General features: G+C 36.8%; 3 protein-coding genes across 3 annotated transcripts; 1 reads left to right on the forward strand and 2 right to left on the reverse strand.

Moving 5' to 3' along the window:
• Positions 1-3,378: 3,378 nt before the first annotated feature.
• Positions 3,379-6,737, reverse strand: CBG06403 (the record flags this gene model as incomplete). The annotated part of the gene is made up of 6 exons (XM_045237146.1): positions 3,379-3,758; positions 3,940-4,081; positions 4,152-4,193; positions 4,240-4,359; positions 4,412-4,599; positions 6,671-6,737. 6 exons carry the CDS (start codon positions 6,735-6,737, stop codon positions 3,379-3,381), a joined length of 939 nt encoding a protein of 312 aa, XP_045093204.1.
• A 1,371-nt stretch (positions 6,738-8,108) lies between these two features.
• Positions 8,109-12,368, forward strand: CBG06404 (the record flags this gene model as incomplete). The annotated part of the gene is made up of 9 exons (XM_045237148.1): positions 8,109-8,224; positions 9,099-9,191; positions 9,238-9,393; positions 9,445-9,550; positions 9,603-9,715; positions 10,477-10,555; positions 10,601-10,948; positions 10,993-11,130; positions 11,958-12,368. The coding sequence occupies 9 exons, from the start codon at positions 8,109-8,111 to the stop codon at positions 12,366-12,368; spliced, it is 1,560 nt and encodes a 519-aa protein (XP_045093205.1).
• Positions 12,369-13,415: 1,047 nt separating this feature from the next.
• CBG06405 lies at positions 13,416-14,250 on the reverse strand (the record flags this gene model as incomplete). Its single annotated transcript, XM_002647308.2, has 5 exons — positions 13,416-13,435; positions 13,514-13,655; positions 13,815-13,934; positions 13,987-14,174; positions 14,220-14,250. 5 exons carry the CDS (start codon positions 14,248-14,250, stop codon positions 13,416-13,418), a joined length of 501 nt encoding a protein of 166 aa, XP_002647354.2.
• Between the last annotated feature and the right edge of the window lie 561 nt (positions 14,251-14,811).

Raw genomic sequence — 14,811 nt, forward strand, 5'->3', positions numbered from 1 at the left:
GTTAGATTTTCGGAAAAGCAACAAAATACAAACGAATATTGAGATGGAGAAAACGGGAAAACGCTTCGGTTCTGTTATTTCGGACCGAATTTTCGAAGAAGACAACCCAGCTTCTTTAAAAAAAAATTTTTTTCGGTTTTTTTGACACACATCACTTAAGTTGTATGATTGATTTTATCCATTAAAAATGTTTTGAAATCACATTTTTTTTATAAATCGGATTTATTAGTAGATGAATTTCTCGGGTCTTGAGTGAAAAGAACTCATTTGGAACACTACAACACGGTTAAAACAAAAAAAAAACAATCACATTTTGACTATATCAGTGCGGGATAGTAAGCTTTGAAGTCCTGAAAAAGTTTTTCACAATTTTTCAAATGATATGAAAATTTCAGAGTTTACTGGAAACAAATAGAGCTTCATTTATGTAGTTGACAACTTTTTTGTACAAATTTAGCAAAGCGAGATATACACGTTTGAAGTAGCACAACCATCAGTAAAGTGCCAATGAAGTTTGCCAAGGAAGTTTACAAAATTGAACCTATTTTTTCTGTTTGGTATAATTTGAAGTTTTCAGAAAAATGGAAAATTTCTGGATGTCGCGAATTCAGGGGTCTGAAGTTCCCCTAATCACGACTTTTTCCCCTTTCTGAATACATTCTCATTTTATTGTATTGTTTTCTATTCTTTTTATGAGGAATCACCGACGCCGACCACCCACGATGCGATTTGAACGTCCCGCCAAAATTGAGGACTACTGTACCCTGCACATCTAAGTCTCGACGCGCACCAAGGAACGCGACGGAGTCAGCTGTTCCTACTTTTCCTGTTTATCGTCATTATTTTTCCACACACAATATTAATTTCCGTCCCAATTATGTTTCACATATTCTCATGGTGTATTAAAGACAGAGAATTATAGGTCAATAAATTCGGTGATTCTTAAAGCTGAATTTCTGTCGTCTTTCTCTTTTTTCAGGTATCCGGTCTTATTTCTGGGCCGTTTTAGAGTGTCTATTTAAAACACTGGAATCCTTTTTAGGGCTCCAAAGTTGACTATCTTTTACTGAAATAGTCAAAATACAGTTAACTCTTTTTCTGGTACTATTTATATTTATATATGCCCCTCGATATATATATATATATATGACCCTCGAGGAGTTGAACTTGTTGATGCAGAAATTCGCAAATTTTCAGAAAAAAAAATTCAGATTTTGAATTCAAAAAATCCCGAAAAAACGAGCTTTGCAATACAGTTCTATTTTTTTTATCCACACAATTCTCGAGCAGTTGTCGAACAGCTTTAAGAAATTTGATGAAATCACGCTGAAGACGCATCACTTTTTAATTCTGGTTAAATTTCGGAAAACCTCCAAAATTCGAATGTGAGAAACAGAAAAATGTTAGTGTATTCACAATAATATTAGGTTGGCAAATAAGTTTCTCCCGATTTTGGTAAAATTTTTGATCAAGTTTTGTCTCAGAGCAGAGGGGGTTCAATGAATCAATGAAATTAATGTCCATGAGCATCGATAGTCGATAGACATGTCTGCCAACGCTCCGGTAATTCCTTGATGCCATTGACCCAGAATACGACGGGTGCAAAACAGTAATTCAGCCAAGCGACCTGTTCTTTTGGCTGATAGCTCTAGTCAGGGCGATCTCGCATTGTTGCGCTGGAAGTAGTCTTTAGTCTTTGCTCCCTGTTTTGGTTTGACTACCGATTTTAATTTTTCCTATTGTGCAGCGTACAAGGTGGCAGTTGTAGTTCCCTTCATCTAACATGGAATGACTCCCAAGTGTTACCCTCGAAAAAATCGAAACCTATATGGTTGGATAGAGCGTAAAATGTTATTTTAGATTCCGAATGGAATAGTTGGTAAAAAATTTTTTTTGGGAGTTATAGTCCAAAAAGTACCAAAAAATGTCAAAATTTTTAAAAAATCATAACTTTGTCAGTTTATGTCCGTTTGTTGAAATTTAAAAAAACAGTAGATAGACAATTAATTGAACACTTGAGAATTAACATTTTTAATTTTTTTCCTATTGATTGGATTATTGATTTTTTGAAAAAACCAAAAAAATTTTCAATATCTCAAAAATCCTAGGTTAACTTTTTTTTTCATTATGACCATTGAATTCAACACATTTGATTTACTATAGAAACATATCAATACCCCGGGGGAAATCATGTCCACACAAGTTATGCCGAAAAATATCGATTTTTGGCACTTGGCTTCTTTGAATTCGTTGTCCTCGGCGGCCGGTATGATGAGGGGCATACTTGTTTTTGTGATTTTTACTTGAGTATCGTTTGCCTAGAGTGTTTGAAATAAAATCCTGCGACATACAAAGTTAATTTTTCAAATGCCGTACCATTTCTTAAAATCATCATCTTGAAAAAATCAAAATTTTGACATGTGACAGGGCACATCTATAGGGGTCAGGCTCGGAAAATCGTAAATATTTTTGATTCTAGGGCCTAAATCAAAATTCTGTTCAAGCCGTTGATAAGATTACATTCTTCTGATTATGTTTAAAAAATAGTTTGGTCGTTCTATCAAGTTTAACTATATACAAACGGACATAACTTGACANAGTTATGATTTTTGAAAATTTAGCATTTTTTTGTACTTTTTGGACTATAACTCCCAAAAAAAATTTTTTACCAACTATTCCATTTGGAATCTAAAATAACTTTTCACGCTTTATCCAACCATATAGGGTCTCGATTTTTTTCGAGGGTAACACCATGTAAGAGTTCCCAGTCTCGTCTCCTTCGACAAATCACCAAAGACATACATAGAATACCCTTTTTCACGAAAATTTAGGTTTCCGGGCGTCCAGAGCTAGCTATTCTTTGTCAATCAAATGACCCCCCTTCCGCACATACAGGGTGGCTAAAAAATACTGATACACAACTTTACGCCCACTTACACGCCTTATCAGGAGCGGAATAGTACCGGACCACAAGATATCATATTGAGAACTTTTCATTGGAAGAACTTTGAAATTCTCAAAAATAGTCTTTGAAAAAAATAAAGACTCTTAAGCTGAGATGTCTATTTCAAACGTTTCCAAGGATTCTTGCATGGACATTTATGAGATCGAATTGCATGTCCCTGAAATCAATGGCGAGAATTGTGATAAGTTGAATAACGTGATGCAGGTGATGTCGCACATGCGCTTTGATCTCAATTATTTGGATTTATATAAGGAAACTGCCAACTCATAAAATATTTGCTGAGATAATTTAGCTCAAAAGTGCAATTGCAGTTCAAAAGTCATAATTTAGAAAATATTGCCAATAGAAACAGAGAAAGCTTCAGTTTTTGCTGTGATTATGTTGTTTAATCAAAATTCGATAATAACGATTATTTATTTCAAAAAAAAATCAGTGCACTCCTTATCCGAAACATTAATAAGGAAAGTTCTGATATAACTCAGACCCTTCACGTAATACGGCTTCATCATGATGTACTTCTTGTCTTCCAGAAGCTTCCACACGAAATCATGAAACTTTATCATTTCGGAATCAGATTTCGGCTCAAAAAGGTCCTTGTGTAGCTCCACATTAATCTGACAAATCTTCACACCCGCTCTGTCGATCAGTCCATCGCTGTGGAGTTGTTCAAGAATTGGATACTCGTTTTGCTCAATATCGATCCAGAGAATATCGATTCGATCTTTGTGAAGAACATTTTTGAAGAAGTTGTGTACTCCTATGTGTTTCGTGGTTTTTTCTTCGTATCCTTCTCCTGAAAAACTTTTTTTTTCTGAGAAGAGGGGACTTGAAAGTTTTCGTGGTTATTTGTCGTGCCGCTGCTACGTCGACCGATGTCATATGTGAAAGAAACACGATAACCAACACGGATCAATGTATACCGCCATGTCGGATCGCATACTTTCGCCCTGAATTCAAATAATTTCTTAACTTACTTTCATAAACTCTGGACTTCTGCATTCCACTTGTCCCACTGACCGCGTATTCGAAATAGTTGCCTCCCAAAATATTTACATAAAGATCCTTGTTGATATCAGATACCGGATCGGCGCCAAAGAATTCAATATTGGGGTATTGCTGAAATTTTGGGATTCTTTGATTTATGACTTCAAGTAGAGTACTTCTCTCAGTTAAGTTCCGCATTCACGTCATGACCGATTCCCAGAGTGACCATTGTTAAATGTTCGTCCTGGAAACTTGAAAATTGCTTTAAAAGATTCCCAAAATGCTCTCACCTGGTGTGGGATTGCCACATATTTTATCTCGTCTTGATTTTTAGCTGTTCGGATATCCAAAGCCTTATATACCTCCAAGTCATCACATCCCTTAGTCAGTATTGTAAATAAGTGCCAAAACTAAAAATTGTTAAGTAAAAATTCGGATAACAATATATTTTTGGAAACAAACCTTGTCATAATTTCCTTTCAAATGTGCCAAGTTTGAACGAACACAATCATGGAATTCTTTGAAAACGGGCGAGACCGGTTTGCCTTCATTTCCTTCTTTTGCAATCGAAGTGAAAATTAAGCCGCCAATGAAAGTTAAACCTGTCAGAATAATGAGTTTGCCGAAAACTCGACGTTTGCTTAAGTGACCTGAAACTAACTGAAAATCAAAGAATTCAAAAAAAAACATTTTACCTTCATTTAGAAAAAAATACCGGTGCGATTTTTTAAATGTGGTTTTCATGATTATCAGAAGTGGAATTTGAGTAGAAAATCGGGATGGTTACACTCTACATTGGCTTCTTTTGTTCTCTTTAATACATAAACATATGATGCGATTGACATCAGATTGTTATCCGCAGTTTTTTGGGATATAGGTGTCTAGAAGAGGGTAAAAGGGCAATGTTGAAAATCTTAGATACAGATCAAATGTGTTTTGTAGATTTAGGGATTTTACGGATTTTCCGACTTTCTGATACTCGTAAAATTTTACGAGAGTCGTTAAATTATTAAAAAGTGATATTTGTAAAAACTGGATTGGTGCTTTTTCAGATCCGTTTTTATTTTCTCGATCATGATCTTTTCTAATACTCTCCTGTTTGGCCGATGAAACCATTCAGTCCCGCCGTGCACAGCAGAAGTTTTTAAAAAATGACCTTACATTCAGATGAAATTTGAGTCACAACAAAGTTCCAGCGTTGTTTTTTTTTCGGAGAATCGCGAAAATCTACACAATGATGAAAAATACAAAAAAACCAACGAAAAATTTCGAGGACAAGGACCTTTGAGCAGCACCGGACAAGGATAGGCTTTGAAGCCCTGGAACCATCTCGGGATTTTCTCTCACCTTTCTGCAGCAGTTTGAAGGTTCTCTAGACTTTCTGCAGCATTATGAGGCACATCTCGACTTTCTGAAGCAGTAAGCGCGTTGCCCTATAAAGCGTGCGATGTTTTGTTTTTTGATAACTGCTGGTGAGGTATTTAACTGGTAATCATTTGTATTTTCCTCGAATCTTATAAAATCTCAAGCATTTAGGCACCACAACATAATTTTCAAAATATATATTTTTATTTTTATTATTGGATTCTTTTATCCATTCTTATAGAAGTCCATTCCCAAAATTTCAGCGAAAAATCTTTCTCCAGACATGAGTTACAGACCCTTTTGTACCAGACCTCAATGTACTGACTTTCTCCTATTTTTTTGCGGTGCGTAAAAAAGTGGGCGGGGTTTAGAAGCTTGCAATCCTGCGGCACGGAAAATTCGACGAGGATATTAAAGAAAAAGACAATAGACACAAGAGTGATTCGAACTTCCGGCTAACGCAGCTTCCGGCTAACGCAGCTCCCACACAGGTCCTGGGCGCGCATACGCATAATGGATGGGCAACGGAGGACGCGCCGATGAATTGGGTACAGGGAAAGGACGCCGGTATAGGGCATATACGGGGCATATGGGGCACACCGCCGCCGCAAAGCATCTCCTCGCCTGGCTTGCTGGCACTCGATGAAATGAACTAAAACGTTGTTCCTAGAAGTATCAGTTAAGTTCTATTGTGATGTGATTTTGTTCAGGTCTTTCGATTTCGTACTTTTCCTTTATTATTCCATATTCTTTTATATTTTGAACGACATATTATTGATTTTTCGAAACTCAATGTTTTGGTTTTAGAAAAGACTTATGGCAGCTTCCATTTAAATTTGATATGCGAATTAATATTTTAAAAATACAATCAAAAACAGAAAAAAATGGGAAAAAATTCGCTAAAAATTGTTTTTTTTTCATTTGTTCAAAAAATATGTTTCACTTTCACTATTTTTGAAATTGCATGAAAAATTGAAAATTTTTATAATTTACACTTTGTAATTATTGTATACTTACCAACTTACCTTTTACTCCACCTGAAAATACGATTTTTACAATAATTAAAAAGTGAAATAAAAAAATCTCAATATCACCTATTTTGGCGAAAAACATAGCAATTAACGAGTGAAAGACATGTTTCTGCAAGAATTCAGCGATTTTTTATTCTGCCATAACTCTTTTTCACAAAAAACATCGAAAGAATAATCGAAAAACCAGAAATGTAGGCTCGAATTGACGAAAAATTGACAAAGTTACCGGTGTGGATTTACGGTAAACAATGCGCGCATCCGGGATTTCGGAGTTTTGTAGTCGGCCTACCGTATCAGACCCATATCGCACACATCGCCCACCCACCCAGAATCCATCTAGGATACGCGCGCATTCGGAACACTCGATTCGGCCTCTCCCGCATCGCACACATATGAGACTCATCGCAGCTCGTTGTTCGCGATATGTGTCAAACGGACTTCTAGAGGATCGCATATGGATCGAGTCCTTTATGCGCATCATCGCCCAGGACCTGTGCACTATCCAGTCGGCCACCGCGGCACTTCTCGTGCAAGCCCTGGAGGGGATAGAGGAAAGGGCGGCTGTTCGTTGCCTGTCAACTCCTTCCGGTGGTGCCTCCTTCCTGTTTTTAAGCTAAATTTCGCTATGAAAGATGAGGAAACCGACATATAAAAATACTTTCGTAAATCTCGTTGAGATTTCGTTGAGAACTGGTTTTTCTGTACAAATTTTTTCAAAAAATAATCGCGCAATAGCGCTCAACTACTTGCAGTTCGGGAACAGGGGAGACCGTGCAGTGCCTTAATATCTAGGACAGACTTTTAGTAATTATGTAAATGAATTATTTGAAAAAAAAAACGATTACGGTTTTACGTTTAAGATTTCGATCTCCGCCAGTTCTTTAAAACAATAAAACGAAAGTGCGAAAATGGGAAAATGGGTGTTTGTGTTGAAAACCTTTTTTGATTTTTGATCTCTTACGATTTTTGAAATACTTTTTTTGAGACATTTTGATTTTCTTCAATTGACACAGAAGACGAATGTGGAATTTGTCTGAAAATCGGAGAAGTCAAATAAAAATAACAGGTGTCAACGTGAACACGAGCGTCCAGGAAGAATGGACGAAGAATTAGGATATATACGAAATATGAAATACGAAGGAGTTATAAAAACCATTATTGACTTTTATAATAAATTTCGAATGCCATATTTTGAATACTGACATTGAAATTCTGAATTTCAGAGTTCCAGAAATTAAGTATTTCAGAACTTCAAATGTTCAGTATTCCAAACTTTCATAATTTCAAAAAATTTAGAATTTTCGTTTTTTGAATGTCGTCGAATCCCCAACAAAACCATCCTGATACTCCTCTTCTGCTCTTTTTGAAAATTTTTATATTTTGCCTTTCGCATTAAATTAGGTTCGACTGTCATGTTTTTTTGGCTCCTACGCAAGATATCAAAAATTTGTCAACTGGCAAAACACTTCTCATATTATGTAGCTTCTCATATTAACAATTTATTAGTCGACATCTATTTCATATCTTTGACAGGATCGGAAATAAGTTTGTAAAAGTAAAGTGTGGGGGGGGGCTTCTATTACAAGTTTTATGGTATCTCTTTTTCCGAACGGTAATTGTATCCGTGTTCTCTTTGTCTAAAATGTCTCTTGCAAACTTATTTCTCATTTGAACGATTGAAAGACTATCGAGAATAAGATCTCAAGTTTGGAATAGCTATAATGGTTTTTCCTTTCCTTTTCCCTCTTTCTGGCAAAGAAACAATGCGTAGCTTCTGTCGGAGACCCAAAGAAGTTTTCGTTTTTGTATTTATTTTACTATTTGTTGTATGGTTATTGGTCACAATTATTGAGTTTAGTCTTGGGCTCACTGTCACTACGTAAGTTACTCAGGAAATGTGTTTCTACTTGTGGCACCGGTTTCTCTGTAACGGGGAAATCCTTCCCGAGAGAGGTATGCATTTTGCGTGCACTTACCGTGATGTGCGCCGTTCTTCAAAATTCAAACACTAGAAACGATATGCGTAGATGGTTCAACGACACGGTAGGGGCACCACACCTGCAAGCTGGGGACACGGTACGGTGAACCAAAACAGGGCACGGTGCCCTAGCGTCCCAAAAATTCTCCAGAGTAGTACCAGATTGATTTGTAAAACTTTGACTATTCAAATTCAGAGAGGATCTCATTGCAACTGGTGAAATTCTTCGAAACGTAGGCAACTCAAGGCATTCATTACTTCTTCCTATTATTATCCAACTTCTAAAAGGTTCGATTTCTAATTACAGTTTTTGATAAGCCTTAGTGAAATTTAGTTTGGGTGACAATGCAATTGCTCTCGTTATGAGCATTAACCTCGTCGGAGACCCAAAGAAGTTTTCGTTTTTGTATTTATTTTACTATTTGTTGTATGGTTATTGGTCACAATTATTGAGTTTAGTCTTGGGCTCACTGTCACTACGTAAGTTACTCAGGAAATGTGTTTCTACTTGTGGCACCGGTTTCTCTGTAACGGGGAAATCCTTCCCGAGAGAGGTATGCATTTTGCGTGCACTTACCGTGATGTGCGCCGTTCTTCAAAATTCAAACACTAGAAACGATATGCGTAGATGGTTCAACGACACGGTAGGGGCACCACACCTGCAAGCTGGGGACACGGTACGGTGAACCAAAACAGGGCACGGTGCCCTAGCGTCCCAAAAATTCTCCAGAGTAGTACCAGATTGATTTGTAAAACTTTGACTATTCAAATTCAGAGAGGATCTCATTGCAACTGGTGAAATTCTTCGAAACGGTAGGCAACTCAAGGCATTCATTACTTCTTCCTATTATTATCCAACTTCTAAAAGGTTCGATTTCTAATTACAGTTTTTGATAAGCCTTAGTGAAATTTAGTTTGGGTGACAATGCAATTGCTCTCGTTATGAGCATTAACCTCGTCTGGAATCCAGTTATCAAATTGGCACCTTTCCTATCATCAGATCCATCGGAACTAGTTATAATGGGTAGCAATGCCACTGCTAGCGTTATAGTGAGAGCTCCGTACGTAAGGTGAGTGTAGAATTCAGAGTTTCATAAACGATGGGCTTCAATTTTTTTCAGGGTGACACCTCATGAAGTTTGTCAAATAATAACGATTTTCGCAACAGCGCAACTCTTACCAAATGTGAAAAGCATTAGTATGCTCGGGTATAATGGATTGGCTGAGGTTGGATTTTTTAACTAGGAAATGTGGAAGTCTCGAGCGAGAACATTTCCAGATTCCATTCACAATGCCTTCATATACGAAACGAGAAGTTGTTGTTTGTACGTCTCCGTTGTACGTTAGTGAGCAGTGGCAGAACTTCTTATTGGCGGTTCATATTTATAGAAAGTAAGTCGGAAGAAAATCACGGTACCGGTCAATAAGATATACAAAAACGTATTTTTCAGTTGATTTTGAGCATTTTCAGAAGTCTGGAGCTCGACTGTCAAGTTTCCGATCACTTTGGAAATTTCGAACAGGGTGCAACAGACTTAAATAGACTAAGAACTTCACGTTCACAGAATTGTTTGAAAATGCCAAGTTTTTCAGATTCTGGCCGATTATTGAAAGGCACCTCATTTTGGCATGTTTTTGTACAGAAAACGTGAAAAAAACAGGTGTCTTTCAGAACTCTGCAAGTAGCTGAAAAACTGGGGGTTTTCAAAAAACTCTGTCAATGCAAAGTTTCCGTCTTGGTCTTTTTTACATCGTCTAAAAATTTCAAAATTATTCGGGACTGGACATCCAAGCTCCAGACTTCTGAAAACGAAGACTTTTGCAAGACCGAACTATGAGAATTTCGAGTGAGAAGATATGACTTTCTAGCCGGAAAATAGACGAGTAAAAGACATAGACGAGAATGGCTTAAAACCTAAACTTCTTAACAAAAATCAATCAAAAAATTTTAAAATCCACCAGCATTTTAGTTCCGTACTTTGCAATTATGGTTTTCAATGTTACCCATGTTCCTCGAAATTTTGAATGATGAGAGAAAGAGAAATATCAAAATCGTTTGATCCGGACATAAACCGGATATCTCTTGTCAGAATTTCTAACATGAACAGATTTACGGATTGAGAAAAATTAACCGGAATGATTCTTATTTCCAGATTTGGAGCTCACATGCATTTATATCTGATCAGTTCTGTCACTCCTTTCTACGAGCTAATGAAAGAATATGAAAAAGAGGTTTGTTAAAGTTTATGAAACGATTTCAATACTCAAAAATTATAGGGATACATGACTGTTCAGCCTTGGGTGAAAGTTGACTTTCCTGGAGTTCCTAAAACCATCGCCGATCCTTACAATCAGATTGAATTCCGAAATCAAGCTGCTTCTCAAACCGATTGCCTTTTACAGTTCAAGGAATCTGCTAGATTTGTAACTTTCCTAGACCTGGATGATGTTCTGATACCCAAAGTAGCGCCAACCTACGCAGAAGAATTTCAAAAAATAATGGACGGAAAGAAAAAAATGGCTTATATCTTTTATCATAAAGAAAATTATGATGCAGTGGTAGCGAGAGATAGTTCCAGATTCTCGTTAAAGAAAATGATCGGTAGTTTAGAATGTAAACACAAAGTGAGTGGATTATAAAATACAATAAAATGAGATTTCAACTACAGAGAGAAACGGGGAAAATTGTGGTGGATCCTAGGAATCTCAACTACACCTGGATACATTATCCGCCAATTCTTCCAAATGGATTCCAAAAATATGAAGTTACAGAGAATGTTATCACTCATTTGAAAACAATAGTGTGGGTGAGTTGAAAAAAGAACGAGGAAGTGTTAAAGGGGGACTCCAATCAAAAATTTCTTTGCATTTAAATATGTTAAAATTAATCTATTTTTCAAATATCATTGCGAAAAAATTCAAAGAAAATCCGAAATCCCCGAAAAACGGCGTTGAAAAGGAAGAAAATTCAAAAAAAGGTGCCGCCGGGGGACGAGGATTTTCAGTGAGAAACCTAGGCCACGGCACCTGACAGCCTTTTTTTCAAGTCGCCGACAGTGGTTTTTTACGTTTTTTACCTGCCGGACAAGAAATTGAAAAAAATCCGGAAAATTTGCCACGTAGGAAAGGCGCCCGCTGCCGTGGCCTAGGTTTCTCACTGAAAATCCTCGTCCCCCGGCGGCACCTTTTTTTGAATTTTCTTCCTTTTCAACGCCGTTTTTCGGGAATTTCGGATTTTTTTTTTGAATTTTTTCGCAATAATATTCGGAAAATAGGTAAAATTTGAATTCCCGCGAATTGAGAAACCTAGGCCACGGAGCTTGACAGCCTTCTTTTCAAGTGGCCGACGGTAATTTTTTACGTTTTTTACCTGCCGGGAATGTAAACCGAAAAAATCGGGAAAAACTTCCATGTAAGGAAGGCGCTACAATGCCGTGGCCTAGGTTTCTCACTGCGCGTGAATTCAAATCATTTTTTTCAACGCCGTTTTTCGAGGTTTTAGGATTTTTTTGAATTTTTTCGCAATAATATTAGGAAAATACATATTTTTGAAACATTTTAATGCGATAAAAATTTAGTTCCCCTTTAATTAATAGTTTGTAGAAATTAAAAAAAAAACTACCTCAAATTTCAGACTGATGAAAAGAATGAGAGTGGAAGGGCTCTCACTGAACCACTATACTTCGATAACTCCACTGCAAAAATTATCTCTAGCAAATATGTTGCAAGCATTGAAAAAGAATTTCAAAGAATGATACGGAAGCCTCGGATCAGAAAAATCTTCGCAAAACTTCCAAACATCCATTACTTCACTGACCTTGTTGTCAAATGTTACAACAATCGATATTATCGATATCATTATTTAGGGAGACTCGAAAATATTGAATGCCCTGGTCCTCAATTATGTGAATTTGTGCAACATCCAAAAATCAAATGTACTCATGTCACTGCCACACACATTCCAATGGAAACTCTCTATCCCATTACTTATTATTATGCAACAGGTACACATTTCATTAATGATATTGGTTGTTATGCTCATTAGATCTCAATCGCTTATTGTTTTTTGTAAAATAATAGAAGTAGAATAAAAACAAAATGTGTATGTTTTGCCTGTTTTTGAATATTTCACTGTAATATACTCTCCTCCACCATCCTCTATTGCCCTGAATGTCGAACCTCCCATAAGTTTCTTTTCTACAATAAATTGCCAGCGCTGCAATATCCAGTTTTCTTCATACACTGATCGTCTTACTACAATACTTGCAAATGGGCCCTGGCGGGTCATAGTTTCTTTCATAATCAATATTTTTCAGCCATCCTAGTCACATATGATAGAACTCGACGAGCACTTCAAAACAAAACAATTTGAAAATCTGTATCTCTATAGACAAAGTTATAAGCTATAAAGCTGCGAATCCGGTCCGGGCATGGCCCTGGCGGTTTTTTCGGCCTGTTTGGTCTGTAACTTCGTTAAAAGACATGATACAGTATCCCAAGTTTTGTATTTTTGTACACACTTTTCTTTTGTGTGTGTTTGATGTGATTATGCTCTTTAATCGAAACTCGAAAACGATTCTTCATTTCAAATATAAATCAGTGCACTCCTTATCCGAAACATTAACGATAAAAGTTCTGATAAAATGGAAAGTTTTTACAGAGACATCAACCGGCTTCATCATGATGAACTTCTTGTCTTCCAGAAGCTTCCACGCGAAATCATGAAATTTCATCATTTCCAACTGAGAGTTCTGCTCAAAGAGGTCATTATGTAGCTCCACATTAATCTGACAAATCTTCACGCCCTCTTTCTCGATTAGTCCATTGCTGTGGAGTTGCTCAAGAATTGGATACTCGTTTTGCTCGATATCAATCTCCAAATTTCGATTCTATCCTTGTGAAGAACATTTTTGAGGAAATTATGCACTCCGATGTGTTTCGTGATTTTTTCTTCGTATCTTTATTCTGTAAACATTGACATTTTGTTTGTTTTTTTGGGAAGAGGGGTCGGAAAGTTTTCGAGGTTATTTAGTAGCTATCGTGTGCTGTCATAAATGAAACCGGTCGGCCGCACAGCTTGTGCCACCGTAACTCAGCTATGTTTGGGTAAACCTGAAAAAAATGACAGCAGTCGGTTGTGCTGTTAGAATGCATACTTTCGCCTCTTTTTCAAATAATTTCTTAACTTACTTTCATAAACTCTCGACTTTTGCATTCCATTTGTCCCACTGACCGCGTATTGAAAATATTCGCCTCCTAAAGTATTGACATAGAGATCTTTGTTAATATCGGATGCTGGACCGGCACCAAAGAATTCAATATTGTGGTAGAGCTGAAATTTTGGGATTACTTGATTTATGCCATGAAATGGAGAACCTCTTTCAGTTTAACTTCTGCATTCACGTCATGACCAATTCCAAGAGTAACCATTGTTAAAAGTTTGTCCTAGATTCTTGAAAATAGTTTCAAAATTATTTCGTAAGGCTCTCACCCGGTGTGGGAATGCTACATACTTTGTCTCATCTTGATTTTCGGCTGTTCGGATATCCAAAGCCTTGTACGCTTCCAAGTAATCGCATTCCTCAGTTAGTGTTGTGAATAAGTGCCAAAACTAAAACTGTTCAAGTCAAAAACGATTCTTCAATGATTTTTAGGGACCCAACCTGCTCATAATTTCCTTTGAGATGTGTCAATTTTGGACGAACACAATCATGGAATGCTTTGAAAACAGGCAAGACCTTTTTGCCTTCATTTCCTTCTCTTGCAATCATCGTGAAAATTAAGCCGCTAACGAAAGTTATATCTGTCAGAATGATGAGTTTGTCGAAAAATCGACGTTTGTTTGAGTGACCTGAAACTGATTAAAAACAAAGGAATCAAAAAACAAATATGCTACCTTCATTTAGCAGAAAATACCTGTGCGACATCTATAAATAGTTATTTTTGTAATGAGCAAGAGAGGAATTTTAGAAGAAAACCGGGACGGTTTCCCGACACATTGTTTCATTTTGTTCTCTTTAATACATTATTTAAATGATCTGAGATTGTTATCCGCATTTTTTTTTGGAATGGAGGCGTCAGGAGGAGGGTAAAAGGCGATGTTGAAAATCTTCACGGATTTTCGGGGGTTTTTATACTCGTAAAATTTTACGAGAGTCATAAAATCAAATAAGTGCTATTCGTAAAATCTGCATATGGGAGGAGTTTCTTTTTAGATCCGTTTTCATGTTCTCGATCATGATGTAAACGAACAATGGCTTCACCTGTCACGTTGTTTAATTGTTTCCCATAACGCTTAAAATGTTCAATTCTGGAAGGAATAGTCTGAAAAAGAAGGAATAGTCTGAAAAGCAATCAGACCATTCGCACTTTTCCCGTCATAGGAAAGTTCTTTGCAAAGATATCAAGGGGTAATGGCTTTTTGTAACATGTAATCTGTTCTACAAGATACACGTTTGCTGATAATTTTACCTGTGCTCTGTTCAAAG

This window comes from Caenorhabditis briggsae, assembly GCF_000004555.2.
Source record: "Caenorhabditis briggsae complete genome, chrV, whole genome shotgun sequence".
In the NCBI taxonomy this organism is placed as follows: Eukaryota; Metazoa; Nematoda; class Chromadorea; order Rhabditida; family Rhabditidae; genus Caenorhabditis; species Caenorhabditis briggsae.